The 22075-nt window shown below is 37.6% G+C and overlaps 1 protein-coding gene and 1 pseudogene across 2 annotated transcripts in view; one reads left to right on the forward strand and one right to left on the reverse strand.

Moving 5' to 3' along the window:
• UBR1 (ubiquitin protein ligase E3 component n-recognin 1) overlaps positions 1-22075 on the reverse strand; it is a 149584-nt gene that overhangs the window by 71700 nt on the left and 55809 nt on the right. The window contains exons 11-21 of one of the 2 annotated variants that reach the window (XM_028126715.2): positions 21961-22059; positions 20006-20163; positions 17728-17827; positions 17045-17173; positions 13326-13506; positions 10462-10523; positions 10071-10181; positions 7490-7555; positions 7131-7232; positions 3059-3122; positions 969-1093 (exon numbers count right to left, since the gene is read on the reverse strand). In XM_028126715.2, the coding sequence (XP_027982516.1) occupies positions 969-1093; positions 3059-3122; positions 7131-7232; positions 7490-7555; positions 10071-10181; positions 10462-10523; positions 13326-13506; positions 17045-17173; positions 17728-17827; positions 20006-20163; positions 21961-22059 (1197 nt within the window). The remainder of the gene's footprint in view (positions 1-968; positions 1094-3058; positions 3123-7130; positions 7233-7489; positions 7556-10070; positions 10182-10461; positions 10524-13325; positions 13507-17044; positions 17174-17727; positions 17828-20005; positions 20164-21960; positions 22060-22075) is intronic. The other variant, XM_028126716.2, reaches the window with a different exon arrangement.
• LOC114226534 (cell division cycle protein 20 homolog pseudogene) lies at positions 7904-9371 on the forward strand (annotated as a pseudogene).

The raw sequence follows: 22075 nt of genomic DNA on the forward strand, positions 1-22075 counted from the left end.
CCCCTGCTTGTATTCCCTCTCTCGCTGTGTCTCTGTCTGTCAAATAAATAAATAAGATCTTTAAAAAAAAAAAGTTAATCTTAAAATGTATTAATAATTATAAAACTGGTAGATAGATATGCAGAAATTATGAAGGTGTTATGCCAAATGGTTAGCTTGAGAATCAGTTAACAATGAAACTGGAAAAAGATACAAATATTTTTTGGGAAAAATGACCAATAGTCCAAGCTTATCTCTATTCTACTTCTCTAGAACACCTTGATAGTAGATAAGTCTAATTCTCTTTTAAGAATCATTGTTCTAATTCATAATTAAATCTCAGGAGAAAAAATATGAGACTCATAATCTTTAGGACTATTACTTCTATAATCAGTATATACAAAAACATAAGTATCACCTGTGGTGGCCCTGAGATTGCACCCTGCAGGCCTCAGGTAGAGGCAGCAGAGATACTAACGCAGGCTCACTCTGGGATACAGGGGAAGACATCAAGCCTGGAGTAGATTACCTAGTGGTCTAGAATGCTTCTATCTACCCTTTCTTCCTTCCTTCACCTGAAATCAGCCTCGCCTGACAGTCTCATGGCTCCCCCAGCTTTTCAAACTCCCTCACCATTTTCTCTCATAGGCATCATTCCTAATAAATTCTTACATGTTTTGGCTTGACATCTGCTTTTTGGAAGATCCAGACTAACAAACTACCCAAATAGTATTTCAGGGAGCTCCCTTTTTCTCTGGAGAAATTTTATTTTAAGGTAAACAAAAAGGGAGTTTCTTGTTCTAAGATGTTTTCCAAATAGCTATGTTTCTTAAATGTTTCCTAATGTCCCAAAGTCCAGAATTAAAGTTTAGATCAGGAAAATTTGCCAAATAGATTTTCCTCAAACTTCAAAGTAGTTTCCAATTAACAAAAAAGAAAAAAAAATCCCATCTTAAGGCGAATGGAGTAAAAAACAATATTGGACTTACATTCTCAGGTAAATTTTTGGCAATTGCACTATGTGGCATGGGTTCAATACAAAGCAAGTGAATAATTTCTCTCATTGTGACCTCTTCTTTGGTCACATTTCCCACTCCAGGTACATAACGCTCTCCTAATACAAACAATGAAAAGAAACAGTAAACTAATTATTTTCTATTCAAATCTCTTCTACCAGGAACACTTATACACAGAACAATGCAGTAAGTCCATGAGAAAGGGACCAAAAATTATTGGCACATGTTCGAAAATCTGAATAAAATTCTGTATGTAAAAGCCAGAGGAAGAAAAATGAAGAGACCTAAAAACACAGGCTTTCTTGTAATTTATACACACACAAACACACAGAGGTACACACACACATTATAAACAAGGCCCCTCAATTAAATTAGCATGTGTTTCTAAATCAGAAAACAAAGCATTGAAAAAGCAGTGGCCACTGTTGAACAATAGCTTTTCTTTCAAGATCTTCCTCAATTTTGTCTCTACTTGTTATTTTATGAAAGAACAAAGTGAAAACTCAAAAACAAAATACTTAATATGTATCAGGAATGACTGGTGTTGCTAAAATGCCCACATGATCACATTTCCATTTTTCATCTCAATAAACTGCCAAATGGAGAGAGAAAATATAGCTAAGTTAACTATGGGAACTTCATTGGTGTCATATCATCTAATTCTAATTGCCTTAAGAAGGCCTACTATGGTAACTGGCCTTATGTCACCACTGATTTTCAATACTACACCGTATATAAAAAGTCCTATGATATTTATAACAAGGTTATTTTAAAGATAGGAAACTTTTGCCTAAGAGATTTGATAAATTCTACACATTAGCCAAAGAATGACTTTTTGTGAAGTGAATTCATTTCAAACAGATCATTCCCCTTAACATTCGTAAAGCACTTTGTAACTTTCAATTTTCTTTCACCTAAAACAACATTCCCTAGAAGTACAGCGCTAGAAGGAACTTTAGAGATCATACAGATTAGCTTCTAATTTTGCAAATCAGGAATCTGAGACCCAAAGAATATAGATGGCATGCTCTTGACAGTTAATATATTATAAATAACGGAAGTATAATAATATAATGTATAACAATACAATATGTAATTACTATAGAATATTATATAATTACATATATATTACTTACACATATATATTGATATATATTAAATGTCGACTCCTGAAAGTAATGAACTTATTATACTTAAGAATATAGCAAGTATCAACCAAGAATCAAATCACATAGGAGGAAAAACCCAATAAATCTGGATAAATACAATAACAGAAAAATAACAGTAGCAATAAAACAGTAAAAATATAAAATAGCAAATATTTAATACAGTACTAGAAATTCTTCATATAGTATTCCAAGAACAAACATTAAAATTCCCCTCAAGTTTTTAAAATTTAATAAAATATAGCATTAATTTAAAAATCTTTTACACATGTGTATCTCATTTAGCAATTAAGGTTTATCATACTTCCTGCTGAGACAAGCAGCCAATCAGTAACTAATTCTTTCACAACAAGTAAAATGAACCCATGTTTTCAGATTTAACTAATGGCTAGAATCCTCACTAGGAACTACTAATATAAAGCCGTGTCTGCTGCAGTAAAGAAACAGGAGCCAGAATGAGAAGTTAAGAACTACTAGCTGATAAAATCAATAAAGACTATAAAACGAACATAAAAAAATAAAAGTATGGCCAGTATTGCACAAAGTAATTTAATAGAATGACACAATGAAAATATATTTTACTTAGACCTGAAATTTCATATATAAATAAGATTTTCAGCAATGTACAGATATTTTTCATCTATATTTCTAAGTAGGATAATTGTATTCCAGACCTCTATAAACAAGACCAAACAATTGTAAATCAGGTACTGAAAAATAAAGATGTAACAGAGCTGTGCTTTTTTAAAAGCTGGGTTTCTAAACATATCAATCATATTAGTCACATTAATATTCTACGCTATGTTTGGGAAGAGAGTAAAATGATAAATTCCAGTTTTTATTAACGTTTTCTCTAAAAAGAACTCATATCCTATTTCAAACATGTTTTAATCTTACCTACAATATAGATGAGGACTTGAAGCATTTCTTCTATTAATGTATTATATTGTTTAATCAAATCCTATTAAATCAAAAAAGAATAAATTAGTTACATATGAACCAAAAGCTTTCATAAAACATACATTTCTGGATCAGGCTCATGGCCCATGCAGTCCAGTATGTTCCTCCAGACTACAACAGATTATTAGGTGAATAATTTCCTTTTTTGACATCAAATTCCACAAGGTTCACAATACCTGGCAAATAATAACTCAATAAAAATATTATTGTTTTCATTATCATTACCATAGAGCCTTAAGTCAACACACTAATTCTAATGACTTCCTTCTTATCTGGGTTGGTAAGACAGTGGCTTCAAATAATAGATACCAACTATGGTGACAGCAGCTTTCCTTAACACATCTCTTATTTAAGCAATGTAGCAAATTAGATACTCATTTTTACATTGAGTATAAAACATGACTGAAAATTAGCTTTGTATTTTATATCCTATTCTTTGGTTCTTTGCAACTAACTTCTAATGTGAAAGCATAAAATAAATTCATAAATTCAAAGTAGGTAAGGACTAATTTATAAGTTTGTATCAAATTTTAGAGCAATGAAGGATGATGAAACTGTATAGGACAACAAATAATAAATTGTGAAAAATGTAACAATACAATAAATGAAGAATATCCTTACTAAATAAGGAATTTTGACAAAACCAGAAAAAGGATGAAGGACTAGAAAGATAATTTATTATCAGAAAGGGGGAGAAAAAGGCCAGTAATCATGAAAACATGATCAGCCTCACTGCTAATTAAAGAACTACACCTACAAATGAAAGACCAGCTCTCACCTACTGCATCAACGAAGACTAAAAATACCAGCGCCATTACAGATGTACATACTGCTAAAGAGTGTAAATCTGAGTAACTTTTAAGAGTCTTAAGAAAAAAAAAGTCTTAAGAAAGAGCACATGTTTTCTTCAGCAAATCCACTTTTAAAAACTTAACAAAATAATTAGGTAAGTGTTTGAACCGTGAGGTCCAGAGATGTTTCTGAGACCAAAAAAACTAGAAAACCTCTTTAGCAATAGGGGACTAAGGTATAATGCAATCATACAGTGCAATAATATACAGCCATTAAAAATTATGATGTAAAAAATGATGTGGTTATGTATTTAATGACAAGAAAAAATATAGCATAATCTCATTAAGAAGAGAAAGCAAATTACAAAAAAGCACATACAAAATGATCCAATTTGGTTTAAAAACAAGACACCAAAACTTAAAAAGTGATCATTTCTAAATTCAGCAAAGTCACAGGATGTAAAATCAATGGCAGAAATCTGTTGCATTTCCACACACCAATAATGAAGCAGCAGAAAAAGAAATCAAGGAATCGATTCCATCTGCAACTGCACCACAAACAAGAAGATACCTAGGAATAAATCTAACTATAGAAGTAAAAGATGTGTACTTTGAAAACTATAGAACATTTATGAAAGAAACTGAAGAGGACATAAAGAAATGGAAAAGCATTCCATGCTTATGGATTAGAAGAACAAACACTGTTAAACTGTCTATACTACCCAAAGCAATCTACACATTTAATGCAACACCTACAGAATACCACAAGCATTTTTCACAGAGCTAGAACAAACGATCTTAAAATTTGTATGGAACTACAGAAGACCCTGAAGAGCCAAAGCAATTCTAAAAAGGAAAAACAAAACCGGAGGGGCGCCTGAGTGGCTCAGTTGTTAAGCATCTGCCTTCGGCTCAGGTCATGATCCCAGGGTCCTGGGATCAAGGCCCGCATTGGGCTCCCTGCTCCGCGGGAAGCCTGCTTCTCCCTCTCCCACTCCCCCTGCTTGTGTTCCCTCTCTCGCTGTGTCTCTCTCTGTCAAATACATAAAATCTTTAAAAAAAAAAAAAGATAAGAAAAACAAAACTGGAGGCATCACGATTACGGATTGCAAGCTGTCTTACAAACCTGTAGTCATCAAGATAGTATGGTATTGGCACAAAAACAGACACACAGATCAACGGAACAGAATAGAGAACCCAGAAATAGACCCTCAACTCTACGGTCAACTCATCTTCAACAGAGCAGGAAAGAATATCCAATAGAAAAAAGATAGTCTCTTCAACAAATGATGTTAGGGCAACTGGACAGCATCATGCAGAAGAATGAAACTGGATCACTTTCGTACACCATACACAAAAATAAATTCAAAATGGATGAAAGACCTTAATATGAGACAGGAAATCATCAAAATCCTAGAGGGGAACACAGGCAGAAATCTCTTTGACTTCAGCCATAGTCACCAAAGGCAAGGGAAACAAAAACAAAAATGAACTACTGGGACTTCATCAAGATAAAAAGCTTCTGCACAGCGAAAGAAACAATCAACAAAACTAAAAGGCAGTTTTTGGAATGGGATATTTGCAAACGACATATCTGATAAAGGGTTAGTATCCAAAATCTATAAAGAACTTAACAAACTCGACACCCAAAAACAAATCATCCAGTTGAGAAATGGAGAGAAGACATGAATAGACACTTTTCCAAGAAGACAACCAGATGGCTAACAGAAACATGAAAAGATGCCCAACATCACTCATCATCAGGGAAATACAAATCAAAACCATGATGAGATACCACCTCACACCTGTCAGAATCGCTAAAATTAACACAAGAAACAACGGGTGTTGGCAAGGATGTGGAGAAAGGGGAACCCTCTTGCACTGTTGGTGGGAATGCAAATGGGTACAGCCACTCTGGAGAACAGTTTGGAGGTTCCTCAAAAAGTTAAAAATAGAAATACCCTATGATCCAGCAATTGCACTAACCCAAAGGATACAAAAATACAGATTTGAAGGGGTATATGCACCCCGATGTTTATAGCAGCATTATCAACAATAGCCAAACTGTGGAGAGAGCCCAAATGTCCATCGACTGATGAATGGATAAAGAAGATGTGGTGTGTGTGTGTGTATATATATATATATATATATACACACACACACACACACCATGGGATATTATTCAGTCATCAAAAAGAATGAAATCTTGCCATTTGCAACAATGTGGATGGAGCTAAAGTGTATTATGCTAAGAGAAATAAGTCAGTCAGAGAAAGACAAATACCATATGATCTCACTCACATGTGGAATTTAAGAAAGAAAACAGATAAGCATATGGGAAGGGGGAAAAGAAAAGGAGAGAGGGAAACGAGCCATAAGTGACTTTTTTTTTTAGATTTTATTTATTTGACAGAGAGAGTGGGAGAGAGCACAAGCAGGGGGAACAGTAGGCAGGAGAGGGAGAAGCAGACTTCCCTGCTGAGCAGGGAGCCCAATGCGGGGCTTGATCCCAGGGCCCTGGGATCATGACCTGAGCCAAAGGCCGATGCTTAACCAACCGAGCCACCCAGGCACCCCGCCATAATTGACTCGTAACGCCAGAGAACAAATGAAGGGTTGATGGAGGGAGGTGGGTGGGGATGCGCTAGATGGGTGATGGGTATTAAAGAGGGCACTTGTGATGAGCACTGGGTGTTGTATATAAGTGATGAATCAGTGAATTCTACTCCAGAAACCAATATTGCACTATATGTTAACTAACAACATTAAAAAAAAAAAGTGATTTCTAGGAGGCAGACTGTTTCATGTTATTTTTCTTCTTATTATTAATCTATATATTCTAAAAATTTTTTTAAAGATTTTTCTTTATTTATTTGAGAGAGAGAGTGAGAGAGAGAGCACATGAGAGGGGGGAGGGTCAGAGGGAGAAGCAGACTCCCCGCTGAGCAGGGATCCCGATGTGGGACTCGATCCAGGGACTCCAGGATCACGACCTGAGCCAAAGGCAATCACTCAACCAACTGAGCCACCCAGGCACCCCTATATTCTAAATTTTTATAAAGAGTATATGTGTGCATATGTAGATATATATGCATGTTGTATGTATATGTGTGATTTTTGGAAATATACCTAAAGATAAAAAATCCTAAATATGATTAAAATTGTTAACAAAAATATTTCCTTTGGAATTAATTCACATGTCTGTTTCTGGTGCTTACCTGGTCTTTTGTGGATATAGTCTTATTAAAAGCATCAGCAAGTTCATACCTCTGAAGTACCAGTAACAAGAACTTATTGGGATCCATTAAAGATGCACCAATCTGTGAAAGAAATGCAGCATCACAGTTCTACATGTATTAAATGAAGAAACATTTGTCTCTAGTAGGACTGTCAGAAATAGTATAAAGTCTGCAGAAGATAATGTAGTAGTCCCTTCCGTTTTTATGATGCCATATTCCGTTTTAACAGTGAGAAAATTTTAAATAAAGTTAAAAATAATTATAGTATCTTTTCTCATTACAAGGGATCTAAGAAGGAAAGTTAAGATATAAATATCCAAAGTAATTTCAATAGGTACCTGAAGCATAATGATATCTTTATCATACATTTCTTCTCTGCACTTAACATCTTGGTAATAAAATACCTATAAAATAAAAGGTAGAATAGAAACTACAAGAATTATTTTATTTTAAACAGAATTCTCAACAAAAACTATTTCTAAAACTTTCTCAAAACTAAAAATTCCAAGAACTCCTTAGTGGGAAAAAAATTGTAAATCTATGAATTATTTTAAGGGATTTGTGAGATTTTTGAAGGAAATATGCATGAAAATACTTGAGTTTAAAATGCTCTATATTAATTATTACTCAACAATGAAATAATTTATTTCCTCTAAGTTAAAAATGCGCACTTCAGAGTCGTTCTGGGATTGGAAACTGCTGGGGGCTGAAGGACTCGGCGGGCACCCACTTCAAGGACCCCTCCCTCTGCAGACATGGCGCAGTTTGTGTTCGAGAGTGACCTGCACTCGCCGCTGCAACTGGACGCACCTATCCCCAATGCACCCACCGCGCGCTGGCAGCGCAAAGCTAAGGAAGCTGCAGGGCTGGCTCCCTCACCCATGCAGGCAGCACTGGCAGGACCCCAGGCTGAACTCCCGGCAAATCCAGCTCCAAGGCTCAGACCACTCCCAGCAAACCTGGTGGTGACCGCTATATCCCCCATTGCAGTGCTTCCCAGATGGAGGTGGCCAGTTTCCTCCTGAGCAAAGAAAACCAGCCTGGAGACAGCCAGATGCCCACCAAGAAGGAACATCAGAAAGCCTGGGCTTTGAACCTGAACAGTTTTGATGTGGAGGAAGCCAAGATCCTTCGGGTCAGTGGAAAACCACAAAATGCCCCAGAGGGTTACCAGAACAGACTGAAAGTGCTTTACAGCCAGAAGGCCACGCCTGGCTCCAGCCGGAAGACCTGTGGTTACATTCCTTCCCTGCCAGACCGAATTGTGGACGCCCCTGAAATCTGGAATGACTACTACCTGAACCTTGTGGACTGGAGCTCTGGGAATGTACTGGCTGTGGCGTTGGACAATAGTGTGTACTTGTGGAGTGCTAGCTCTGGTGACATCTTGCAGCTGCTGCAAATGGAGCAGCCTGGGGACTATATATCTTCTGTGGCCTGGATCAAAGAAGGCAACTACGCGGCAGTGTGGAGGTGCAGCTGTGGGATGTGCGGCAGCAGAAGTGGCTTCGAAACATGACCAGTCATTCTGCCCGTGTGAGCTCCCTGTGTTGGAATAGATATATCGTGTCCAGTGGCTCACATTCTGGCCACATCCACCACCATGATGTTCGGGTGGCAGAACACCATGTGGCCACACTGAGTGGCCACAGCCGGGAGGTGTGGGCTGCACTGGGCCCCAGATGGCCAACATTTGGCCAGCGGTGGCAACGATAACTTGGTCAATGTGTGGCCTAGTGCTCCTAGAGAGGGTGTCTAGGTTCTCCTGCAGACATTCACCCAGCATCAAGGGGATGTCAAGGCTATAGCTTGGTGTCCCTGGCAGCCCAATGTCCTGGCAACTGGAGGGGGCACCAGCGACTGACACATTCGAATCTGGAATGTCTGCTCTGGGGCCTGAGTGCTGTGGATGCTCAATCCCAGGTGTGCTCCATCCTCTGGTCTCCCCACTACAAGGAGCTCATCTCAGGCCATGACTTTGCCCAGAACCAGTTGGTTATTTGGAAGTACCCAACCATGGCCAATGTGGCTGAGCTTAAAGGTCACACTGCCCGGGTCCTAAGTCTGACCATAACCCCAGATGGGGCCACCATGGACTCAGCAGCAGCAGATGAGACCCTGCAGCTATGGCACTGCTTTGAGTTGGACCCTGCATGGCGGCGGGAACAGGAGAAGGCCAGTGCAGCCAAGAGCAGCCTCATCCACCAAGGCATCTGTTAAGGACCAACTCATCACCTCAGTTGTTTTTATTTTTTTATTTTTCTAATAAAGTCGTATCTCCCTCTCTTAAAAAAAAATGCCCATTTCAATAAAAGTAAACCAGTTTCTACAATCATAACGCCATTTATCTCCCAAGTTGTAGCTTTACAAGTCCAGTTTCCCACCTTTTAGGAAAAGCATTCCTCTTTATTTGCTTTAGAATGGAAGGAAAAATTGTTCAGGGAGCCTTCAATTAAGAATGGTGGGGGGGCGCTTGGGTGGCTCAGCCAGTTAAGCATCTGCCTTCACCTCAGGTCATGATCCCGAGAGTCCTGGGATCAAGTCCCACTTTGGGCTCCCTGCTCAGCAGGGGAGCCTGCCTCTCCCCCTCCCCTGGCTCCTCCTCCCTGCTCATGCTCTCTCTCTGTGCCAAATAAATAAATAAAATCTTAAAAAAAAAAAAAAAGACTACAGGTCCCCAAGTAAGGAAATCTTCAGAAAAGACCTATATTAATGGACAGGTTTCTACTGGCTTTCACTGAATCTAGCCACTCAATAGGATAAAACAACAAATGTCTATATGGTTACTAGAACTTTCAATTCTGAGTTTATATAAGAGAACAGAAAGTAAATAGCAAAATCCAGGGACACAAGGTAAAATTAAAGAAAAAATGATCAGAAATAGAACACACTCATAAATGTAAACAGGCCTTGCCATACCTGGCTAATGAGAGAGAGCCCATTTCTTCGCCACATCTCAGCAACAACCTGGGCAACCAATACCAGACAACGCAAAGGATATTCCACTAGTACCTCTACTTGAAAGTCCTCCTGAAACAGATGAGCAATTTTGTTATTTTTCAGAGGGCTTGGATGTGTGTCAAAGTTATTGCACTAAACAGTCCTCGGTTTTCTCATCTGTAAAATGGATGGAACTGAATGAGATAATTCCAAGTTCTTGTGATTCAGATATCAATGTCCTTATATAGAGACATAAAAGTACTGAATGGAAATTATTCAGGTAGGTTTCAAAATTTTTCTTCCCTCTCATCAACCAAGAAGTATTTAGAAATAGGATATAAGTAAATCAACACTTAATAGAGTCACTTACAAAAGGCACAAATTCATGCAGTCTTGAAACAGCTCCCAGCCTGCTTAAACGCACATGAAGACCTAACAGTTATAAAAAAGAGAGAGAAAAAGGAAAAAGGAATAAACCCAGTTAATCTGTCCCATTAACTCCTCAAGTTTAGAAACGTGTGAGATGTTAATATGCATTTGAGTTTAGAAATGCAAACTTTTGATTTCTAATTTCGAAACACAGTAGTATTAATACATTTAAGATCCTACATTGTGCAAGTTGTGTTTATACATTATGTAAAAATAATATGTTGCCTCTCAAGATATCCTTATTCTGCTCTTAAAAAAGCATCAAAATAAATGAAAACTAACAAGTATTTCTTTTTATAAAAAGAGAGGTGATATACAAATCACATCAATTACATCATGTGCAAAAATTAACTAAATTAATCAAAAAGCTAATCATAGGTGCTAAAACTATAAAACTCTTAGAAGAAAACATAAGGAAAAGGCTTCAAGACATTAGATTTAGCAATAATTTCAAAAGACACTATCAACAAAGTGAAGGCAACCCATAGAATGGGAGAAAATATTTGCACATCATATATCTGATATCCAGTTAATACCGAGAATATACAGAAAACTCCAATAACAAAAAAATCTGATTAAAAAAACATAGAAAGCACTTGAATAAACATTTCTCCAAAGAAGATATAAACATGGCCAACAAGCACAGGAAAAGATGCTCAATAATCACTAATCATTAGCGAAATGCACATCAAAACCACAATGGGGGGCGCCTGGGTGGCTCAGTTGGTTAAGCGACTGCCTTTGGCTCAGGTCATGATCCTGGAGTCCCGGGATCGAGTCCCGCATCGGGCTCCCTGCTCAGCAGGGAGTCTGCTTCTCCCTCTGACCCTCTTGGATCTCGTGCTCTCTCTCTCTCTCTATCTCATTCTCTCTCTCAAATAAATAAATAAAAAATCTTTAAAAAAAAAAAACCACAATGGGCTACCACTTCACTCATTAGGATGGCTATTAAAAAAACAGAAAACAAGAAGTGTTGGTGAGGATGTGGAGAAAATGGAATCCTTGTGCACTGCTAGTGGGAATGTAAAATGGCGCAGTTGCTATGAAAAAGAGTATGGAGTTTCCTCAAAAAATTAAAAAGGAGAATTACTTTATGGGCCAGTAATTCCACTTAGGATACATACCCCAAAGAATTGAAAACAAGGGCTCAAAGAGATACTTGTACACTCATATTCACAGCAACATTATTCACAACAGCCAAAAGGTGGAAGCAACCCAAGCATCCATTTGTGGATGAATGCATATGCAAAAGGTGGTATATACATACTATGGAATATTATTCAGCCTCAAAAAGGAAGGAAATTCTGATACATGCTATAACATGGATAAACTAAGGACACTGTAGTAAGTGAAATAATTCAGTTATAAAGGATACGTGTATGATTTCAATTACATGAGGTACCTAGAGCAGTCAAGTCATAGAAATGGAAAGTAGAATGGTGACTGCCAGGTACTGCAGGGAGTGGGGATTGAGGTGTTATACTGAACAGGTACAGAATTTCAGTAGGGGAAGATGAAAAATTCTGAAGATGGACAGTAGTGATGACTGCACAACAATGTGAATGTACTTAATGCCATTGAACTGTACATTTAAAAATGGTTAAATTATAAATTTTGTGTTATATGTATATTTTACCACAATTAAAAATATAAATGTAGGGCATCTGGCTGGCTCAGTCAGTACAGCATGCGACTTTTTTTTTTTTTAAGATTTTATTTATTTTAGAGAGAGAGAGAGAGAGAGAGCAAGTGTATGAGACCAGGGGGCAGGGGAGGGAGAGGCAGACAGGGAGGGAGATAGAGGGGCAGAGAATGTCAAGCAGACTCCCTGCTCAGACGGAGCCCTGCTTGATCCCATGATCCTGAGATCATGACCTGAGCTGAAATCAAGAGTCAGACACTTAACTGACTGAGCCACACAGGCTCCCTGAGTATGCAACTCTTGATCTCAGGATAGTGAGCCTCAAGCCCCATGTTGGGAGTAGAGCTTCCTTACTTCCCAACTAACTAAACTAGAAAGCTGCTATCAATATTGTTTAAAAATAAATAAATAAACGCACTTATATAAAGTTGCTTAAAAAAAAACCTGACAGGGCCAATTTACCTGGAAATGCAAATCAAAGAATGATTAAAGAAAATCTATGATTTCTTTTAGTGGTGAAAGGAACAAGGACACAGACAACACACTGGCGTAATCAGGCAGAGAAGAATGTTAAAAACCAGTAACAATGTATGTTAACTATACTGCAATTAAAAAAAAAAAAACAAAACCCAAACGAGAATTTAAATAAAAATTTGAAACAGGGCGCCTGGGTGGCTCAGTTGGTTAAGCGACTGTCTTCGGCTCAGGTCGTGATCCTGGGGTCCTGGGATCGAGTCCCACATCGGGCTCCCCCTGCTCTTGGTGAGCCTGTTTCTCCCTCTGCCTCTGCCTGCCACTCCCCCTGCTTGTGCTCTCTCTCTCTGTCAAATAAATAAATAAAATCTTTAAAAAAAATTTTTTAAACAAAAACAAACCAGGAACAAGATTTTGCTATATTTAAGTCTGAGTGGGAGATGAGTTACCAAGTTAGTCCTTAAGTGTGTATTATAAGGATCCATTAGTTGATCCAGATAGAAAAAGACCCAGATACACAAGCATTCTTAAATAGATGTTCTTTGAAGGACAGTGACAGCTCTTAACTGCAGTATCTGATCTGAGTATGTCTGTATATACTGAGCACAGAACAAAAATAGAAATAATTCCAGTACCCTGAATATCTAAAAAACAAAGCTAATAGAAACATGCAAAAAAAAAACACTCACCAGCAAGAGTCCTAGAGAGTGGCAGATGTATGCTTACAAGATCTTCAGATACTCTGTAGGACTTAGTTTCCAGAGTATGACCACACAATTGTACTACTGTCTTGCTACTAGATATAAAACTTGTACTGCACCTCATCACAGCTTTGTGACATTCTTTATAAGCCACGAGTAAGAGCTCTTCCTAAAAGAAAAAGAAAAATGCAAATACATTAACAAGTTATCTACTTTACCACACCATTCAATAAATATTTAGTAAATATAAGCACAAAATTATTTTATGTATAGCAGGGATACCTACAAAGGATCTGCAAACTAGGTGGAAATATCAGACAGACAAACACACACGCACTATCAAAGTAAAACATTTTAAGTACCATGTAAATGGTACAGCAACTACCCATATCACATATTTTTTGGCAACCCTCATCTTATGGAAGGCATGCATAATTATTCAAGATGAGGTCAAAGTATGCGTTGCTCATCTTGACATTTACCAAACCTTCTGAAGTCATCTACATTTGCTGTTGTCACTCTAGCTTCTGAAACTTCTTTAGGGTCTGCTTTCTGCCCTTACCAAATTGATCGGAACTGCTTTTTGAAAAAAAATTCAAAGAATCCATGTAGTAACCAAATTCAGAGGGTCTTTCCTAAGTCCTCATCTTCCTTAAAATGTGTGTGGCACTGTATTCTGTTGAGTACCTTCATCTTTTTTTTTTTTTAAGATTTTATTTATTGGGGCGCCTGGGTGGCTCAGTCGTTAAGCGTCTGCCTTCGGCTCAGGTCGTGGTCCCAGGGTCCTGGGATCAGGCCCCGCATCGGGCTCCCTGCTCCACGGGAAGCCTGCTTCTCCTTCTCCCACTCTCCCTGTTTGTGTTCCCTCTCTCGCTGTGTCTCTCTCTGTCAAATAAATAAAATCTTTAAAATAAAAGATTTTATTTATTAATTTGAGAGAGAGAGAGAGCAAGAGCGGGGTAGGGGCACAGGCAGAGGGAGAAGCAGACTCCCTGCTGAGCAGGGAGCCCAACACGGGGCTCGATCCCAGGACTCTGGGATCATGACCTGAGTCGAAGGCAGACGCTTAACCAACTAAGCCACCCAGGCACCCCTGATGAGTACTTTAATCTTTCTGAAACTTTCTTTCCCACTGATTTTTACAAACCTACTTATTCTGATACTTCTGTTACTGATTAAAGATTTCAAGCAGTGATTCTTTTTTTTCGTTCCCAATTCCTTCTGCCTACTAAATGAGACATTCCCAATATTCTCTTCTTACAGGTCTTTAATTTCTACCACCTCAATTAAAACTGCAGAGATGACTCTCCTAAGCTATATCATTTCTGTTTATGTGCTAGACATTCTTGCTTAGGTCTTACACTTATATTTCAAATTCAGAATAGATTAAATTGGTTTGTCATCATTTCTGCTTTATTGTGCACTTCCCTTCTCAATTTCCCTTGTTCTGTTAATGACACTATGATTCATACATTCATCCACACAGAAAATTTCAAAGCCACTGCATTCTGTGTGTTAGATGTTAACAGATTTTTCAGGGGAAAAAAGTTCTGTGTTCACATAAGACTGAGAAATGCTAGGCTGAACAAGATCAAGTAGGATTTTTTTAAATGCCACTGAACTTTTCAAACCCTTTAATTAATCAGTGTGCTGATTTCTAAGTGGAATATTTCCCAAAATTTATTTGATCATAGAATTCCTATTTTGGGATAAAATTAGTGTGAGAAACACTATCTTGAAAAGTCAGTTTTGACTCTTCTCTTCCTGGCATACTACCCCGATTTGAGTTTTCCTTATCCTAAATTTATTTTATAATCCTAACTTATTTCCTATGGGTTCTTTCTCTTTTTCCCTGACTGCCCCCACCCTAGTTAAGATCCTGTCACCTTAGATTTAGACTTCATAGTAATCTTTCTGTTGGTTCCCTTGCCTCCTAACATTACCCTCTCCAATCTGCCATCTTCAGTGACACTCATTAATTCTTCCTAAAGCAGTGTGTTGACATTGTTACACTTCAGACACAATCAGTGTATTCACATACTGATGCCAAGGCATATTTCCAGCTTAATTGCTCATTAATTTCATCCATAAATCCCTTGATTTATCTAGTTTTTATTCTTCCATACTGCCTGAACAGGAGTTGGACTTCCCCTTATTTCTCTGTTTACTCTGTATCTCTGCTTATGATGCCACTTTTCCCCACACTTAAATTCTGCATATTCTTTTACACCCACTCAAAAATGCTTTCACAAATATGTCTTCCCAGTGGTTTGTAATTCTTTTTCCTCCCTCTTAGAGTAATTTGTTTGGACAATATTTCCTGTCCTTATTGTTCTACAAAGCTACAGTGCTAGATTAAATTCTGTCCTGTCTGTATGACTGCTCTGAACCTGTGACCAACTGCTCATGGTGAAGCAGAAGAAAGGAGGAAAAAAGAGAGTTCACAGAAGTAGCAGAGACAATGAAGGGGCTTTTATTCTTATTGATTTTAAGGATAGGGGAGGCCTGTGGGTGTACAGGCAGATGAATGAAAGACTGGGAAATCGTAGAGGTGACAAATGAGGAAGCCAACTCCAGGAAGAAGGAGCTCAGGACCAAGAGCCTAGGTAGAGACCTTAGTTTTAGAAAGAAAGAGATGAAAAGAAAGGGACCAATTGTGAAGACACAAACTTAATGAATAGACTATGTCATGTGAGAGGTACAGAGAAACTAGAGAAAATGAAAGAATTTGATGCAGATAATGTCAGTTTTCTCAAAACAGAAATAAATGAGGTCATCCTTCTCAAAAGGGAATCTAGGGTAGGACTGTGTGTTTCAAGAGGGTTATGGTCTAAAATTATTGCATAAGGAAATATATTAGTTCTGTATTTTGAAATTAATTTTCTTAATGGTTTAACATGCATAACAGAGCTCTTGATTGAATAAATATCCACCCTTCTCTATTATTGAAATATTTTAAAGTCTATGTGATCCTAATTTTCATATTAACATTCACGTCCAAGGAAATAAATGCATACATAAATAAATAGTGTTTTGTTGTATCGTTTAAACCCAATTCCCAGAGGTAAATGAAACTACTATGGAGCACATTTTTTTAATTAAGTATAAAAACTGGATTTTCTGGGGCACTGGGTAGTTCAGTCGGTTAAGCATCTGACTTTTTTTTTTTAAGATTTTATTTATTTATTTGACAGAGAGAGACATAGTGAGAGAGGAACACAAGCAGGGGGAGTGGGAGAGGGAGAAGCAGGCTTCTCGCCGAGCAGTGAGCCGATGCTGGACTCGATCCCAGGACCCTGGGATCATGACCTGAGCTGAAGGCAGACATTTAACGACTGCCTTCGTTAACGACTGAACCACCGAGGCACCCAAGCATTTTGGCTTGGGTCATGATCTCAGGGTCCTGAGATCCAGCCCTCCGTTGGGCTCCATGCTCAGAGGGAAGTCTGCTTGAGATTCTCTCTCCTTCTCCCTCTGTCCCTCTCCCTGCTCATGTTCTTTCTCCCTCTCTCTAAATAAATAGAATCTTTAAAAACAAACAAAAAACAAACACTGGATTTTCCTTCTAAATTTAGTAAGACAAATTCAAATACACAACTACTTAAATAATAAAATTTTACATCAAGCAAGTTGCTACATAAACTCTACTACTAATAACCATTAGAGCACTTAAAAAGGCACTAATCCTACTAAAAAGTTTTACTTACGTCACAAGCACACCACTCTTGGAACATGAGTAAGATATTCTTTAATTGCATCTGTATAGCAATGGCAGCCTCCCAGTCAGGATCCACTTCTATGTGTTGCCCAACCTGTCTTCTGATTTCTTCCATTCCCTATAAGAAAAGAGTGATTACTATATATGTATATAGTAGGCCCTCTTTGTTTACTCCTCTGCTGTCAAAATATAAAATTGTTAGGATTCATATTCATATATGCATAGCTTTTTTAACATGGCTATTATACAAGGTCAGAATGCATGGGTTCAAATCCCAGCTGTCACTTTCTAGCTGCATGTGACCCTGGTCAAATTATTTCTAGACTTCAATTCCCTTATATGGAAAATGAAAATAATAATAGTAACTGCCTCATAAGATTGCTATGATGCTCAGCAGAGATAATGCATGTAAAGTGGTTACTACCATATCACATAATAAGCATTCAGTAAACATCAAAGAGTAATAGCAGCAGTTAACTAAAGTATACAGAATTATACCTATTAAAGATCTATTAAAGCAGGATCAGTGAGGCAGTGTTTAAATTTTATTTCTACTTTACTAGATATAGTCTTCCTCAAATAACAAACAGAATTTCCTTAAAACAAAGAAAGACTGGGGCTAAATTTTTAAAAATAAATTTATTTTACTGATGTACAGAAGAACTATCATACCTGCATACAGGTAAGAATCTTCAAAAAAGACCGAAAACCTTCAAGGAACTGCATTCTTAATCTTTCTGTCCACGCTGTGGGCTTGCTGATTAGGATATACCTATCATTTCAAAAGAAAAAGAAATATTTCACTTTCCCATTCTGAGATAATTTTAAAGTTCTCAAAGCTACAGACAATGTTGATTCATCAACATTACGGATTCTAATTTCTTAAAATAATTAGACGCTCTGGGCAGAGCTAGGATTATACCAGCAAAATGTGAAGGCTCTATGAGAGGCGGCTGTCAAAGTTAAGCCTGACTTCTCTACTCAGAAGTTGTTCTGCTTAATGATCCTTAGAAGCAACCTAGCCTATCACAGATGGACAACCACAGTACAGATTTTCTAGTTGCTCAAAATATGTGAATTTCCCCTTTTCCTTGTCATTAGAGATTTCTCTGTTTAGGTAAGGATATAGGAGAGAAGTTGTAATAACAATCAGAAGACTGGGAAAACTTTAAAGTTAACATCCAAACCAGCAACCGTAAAATTTTAACATACGGTAAGTATCTAGGGATGTGCTGACTCTAAATTATTCATTGTAGAGAATAACTATATTCAGAAATACATAAAATAAAATGTGATAAAACAATGAGGTGATTATGCACCACTTCCCTGGATAAAAAAATAACTCAGCTACAAGAATATTTCACAGTAATGAGGGCCATAGTAAAAAGATTTTTCCTGTACATTAGACAAAGGAATAATAAATACACTGATTTAACACTGTTAAGTTTAAGTATGGCCATTTGGCATTTTTGTGCATTTTGTGCTTGTTTGTTTTTGCATACATGTAATTTATGCATAATTTGTGAAGCACACTGGCTAAATAGTGATTCACTACAGAATTCATCTACCATCTCTGTACTGAAGTTGTGGTAATGTAATAATTTGCTGAACTTTAGAGAAAGATTTATAATCATATTTAAAAACTGAGAAATTTGAAAAGGTCTGGAAACTTTCTCCTTTGTAATATCAAGGTTCCAATGCATAATTCCAGAAATCTGTCAAATGCATTTTTTAAAAATATTTATTTATTTGCGAGAGAAAGAGAGAGAGAAGGTTGGCATGTGGGGAGGGGCAGAGGGAAAGGGAAAAAAGCAGGTTCCCCGCTGAGCCGCCAATGCAGGGCTCTATCTCATGAACCTGAGATCACGACCTGAGCCAAAAATCAAGAGCCGGTCACTTAACTGACTAAGCACCCAGATGCCCCTGTCAAATGTATTTTTAAGCAAACCAAACTATTTCTAGGTTAGTTTGGAAGCCTGTTTTCACCTCTCTATGCCCTAAACAGTCACTAAAAGAGGTAGACAAAATTAGAATGATTCTTCCCCCCTGGGGACTAGAAATAATTAATCCTATACACCTTGAAGCTCTTTACTTTAAATGGTAAACTAAACGAAATGTATTTTGTTTTAATATATTCTTTTTTTTCCCAAGATTTTATTTATTTTGACAGAGAAAGAGACAGCGAGAGAGGGAACACAAGCAAGGGCAGTGGGAGAGGGAGAAGCAGGCTTCCCATTGAGCAGGAAGCCCGATGCCGGGCCCAATACCAGGACCCTGGGATCATGACCTGAGCCGAAGGCAGACACTTAACAACTCAGCCACCCAGGCACCCATTTAAAAGAATTTTTTGAAGCTTGTGGTTTACTGAATACTTGATATATCACAACCCTTATAATATTCACCAATTCTAAAATAAATGGAAACTTACTTCAAGTCCAACAATCCCAAAAGTGATCTATCATGTGATTCCAACTTTAGTTTAAAAGGAAATTCCATCCTTTTCAGCAAAAAAACTTAAGAAACCCCTGATGAGCATTAATAATTTGGTTGTATGTATGAAAAAGGGAGTTAAAAAGAAACTCAGATCAACAAGATTATCTGAAACTATGTACAAATAGACTATGTAAAAGGAACAGAACCAAAGTGCATGAGTGAGAGTAATTGGAAGGCATGGCAGTTATGATGGAGATTCATTTAGTGACCCCAAGAGACCCAAAGTTCCTGTAACAGGCCCCTCCTCAATACCTTCTTTGTTAACCTGGCTGTAACTCTCTAAGAAGCCTTCACTTAAAACATTTATTGACATGAGACAGTAACAGTTCTTTGTACTTGCCATCATTATAAGGAGAATTCTAAATAACCAAAAGGATCGGAAGTTTATTTATAAAATGGAATATATAAGCACATTGTGATTAACAGGTACCCTTACCTTTTGACTTGAACAACTTACTTTAAATCACATATTACTGCATATACTCTTCCCAATTTGTCCTGGCTATAACCCTGGAAGTTGAATTTATTGTTCCTGTCCAAGTATTCAGGCAAAACTTCTAGTAGGGTTTCAGTAATGACAGAAATAACATTCTGTTCTTCAATAAGATGTCGAGCCTGCAGAATATTTCAAGAATATTCTTTATTATTAACTCATGATTGTATGGACTTAATTTATTCATTCATTTGGTTGGTGAGTCATTTTAAATAAATGTTTCAAATAAATGCATCAAACACAGTCCTTAGTCTCACAGAACAGCAAATTCAGAGAAGTTATTTTCTAAGAGTAAAAATTCCCTACTCCTCAGTAACACCTGTCTGGACACTCCAAGCCCATCACATAGGTTACCTACATAAATGTTCACCAACGGTAATCACACAATGAGCAAAGTAGGACACAAATACACTTCATGACTTCTATCATATTACTATCTATTCTATCATATTACTGTTACTATCTCCCTGTCACTCCTAATCCACTGTCTCTTCTCCATCCTTTTCTCTGGCCTTTTAAATGGGAAAGTAAAAATATTTAACCAAACTATCCAGAAGAAACATGAAAAGTAGTAGTATTAAAAAAAAAAAAAGAATTCTCCACTCTCCTCCCAAGCCTATACAGTACCATATCAGCACCTATTTCATGCAAATGCTTGCGAGTAGTCTCTCCTCCTGCTTTGTTTTATCTTAATCTATACCCCTGCCCCCAAACAATAACTAAAGAATAAAAGAATAGCAAAAAAAGTAGTCTGGGTATTGAAGACAGGGCTCCCAAGTTAGTCTAGAATCTGAGAAACCAGTTCTGGACTTCACCTTCAGGGATCAGGACTATTGGACAATGGTCATGCCATCACTTCCACTCCAAAGCGATCTTGTCCTTGGGTCCCACTAAAGTGTACTTCACATGCAGATACCACTGAATTATTATTCAGTCTTCCAAATGAAATTAGTGCAATATAGTACTGACATTGTTTTAATTTGATTCAATACTAGGCAAAGTTTTTTTTTACTTTTTTGTTATGTTAATCACCATACGTTACATCATTAGTTTTGATGTAGTGTTCCATGATTCATTGTTTGCATACAACACCCAGTGCTCCATGCAGAACGTGCCCTCTTTAATACCCATCACCAGGCTAACCCATCCCCCTCCCCCCTCCCCACTACAACCCTCAGTTTGTTTCTCAGAGTCCATAGTCTCTCATGGTGCGTCTCCCCCTCCAATTTCCCCCCCTTCATTTTTCCCTTCCTGCTATCTTCTTCTTCTTCTTCTTCTTTTTCTTAACATATAATGTATTTTTGTTTCAGAGGTACAGGTCTGTGATTCAACAGTCTTATACAATTTACAGTGCTCACCATAGCACATACCCTCCCCAATGTCCATCACCCAGCCACCCCATCCCTCCCACCCCCCACCACTCCAGCAACCCTCAGTTTGTTTCCTGAGATTAAGAATTCCTCATATCAGTGAGGTCATATGATACACGTCTTTCTCTGATTGACTTATTTCGCTCAGCATAATACCCTCCAGTTCCATCCACGTCGCTGCAAAAGGCAAGATTTTATTCCTTTTGATGGCTGCATAATATTCCTGTGTGTGTGTGTGTGTGTGTGTGTGTGTGTGTACACACCACATCTTCTTTATCCATTCATCTGTTGATGGACATCTAAGCTCTTTCCATAGTTTGGCTATTGTGGACATTGCTGCTATAAACATTGGGGTGCATGTGCCCCTTCAGATCTCTATATTTGTATCTTTGGGGTAAATACCCAGTAGTGCAATTGCTGGGTCGTATGGTAGCTCTATTTTCAACTTTTTGAAGAACTTTCATACTGTTTTCCAGAGTGGCTGCAAAGTTCTTAAAAAGCAAAATAGGTTTTATTTGCAAAGGTTGCAAAGAAATGATCAATACATACCAGAGTAGGAACAGTAAACATCTGAACTGAGAGTGCAGTTACTGATATACTTCTGTCATGATCATCACTGATATATTCTTTTTGCAGCTGTTTATAATACTGAAAAATATAGTAA

The sequence above is a fragment of the Eumetopias jubatus genome, unplaced genomic scaffold (genome assembly GCF_037043125.1).
Source record: "Eumetopias jubatus isolate StellerSeaLion01/CBP00866 unplaced genomic scaffold, mEumJub1_p1.0 scaffold_7, whole genome shotgun sequence".
NCBI classification, from domain to species: domain Eukaryota; kingdom Metazoa; phylum Chordata; class Mammalia; order Carnivora; family Otariidae; genus Eumetopias; species Eumetopias jubatus.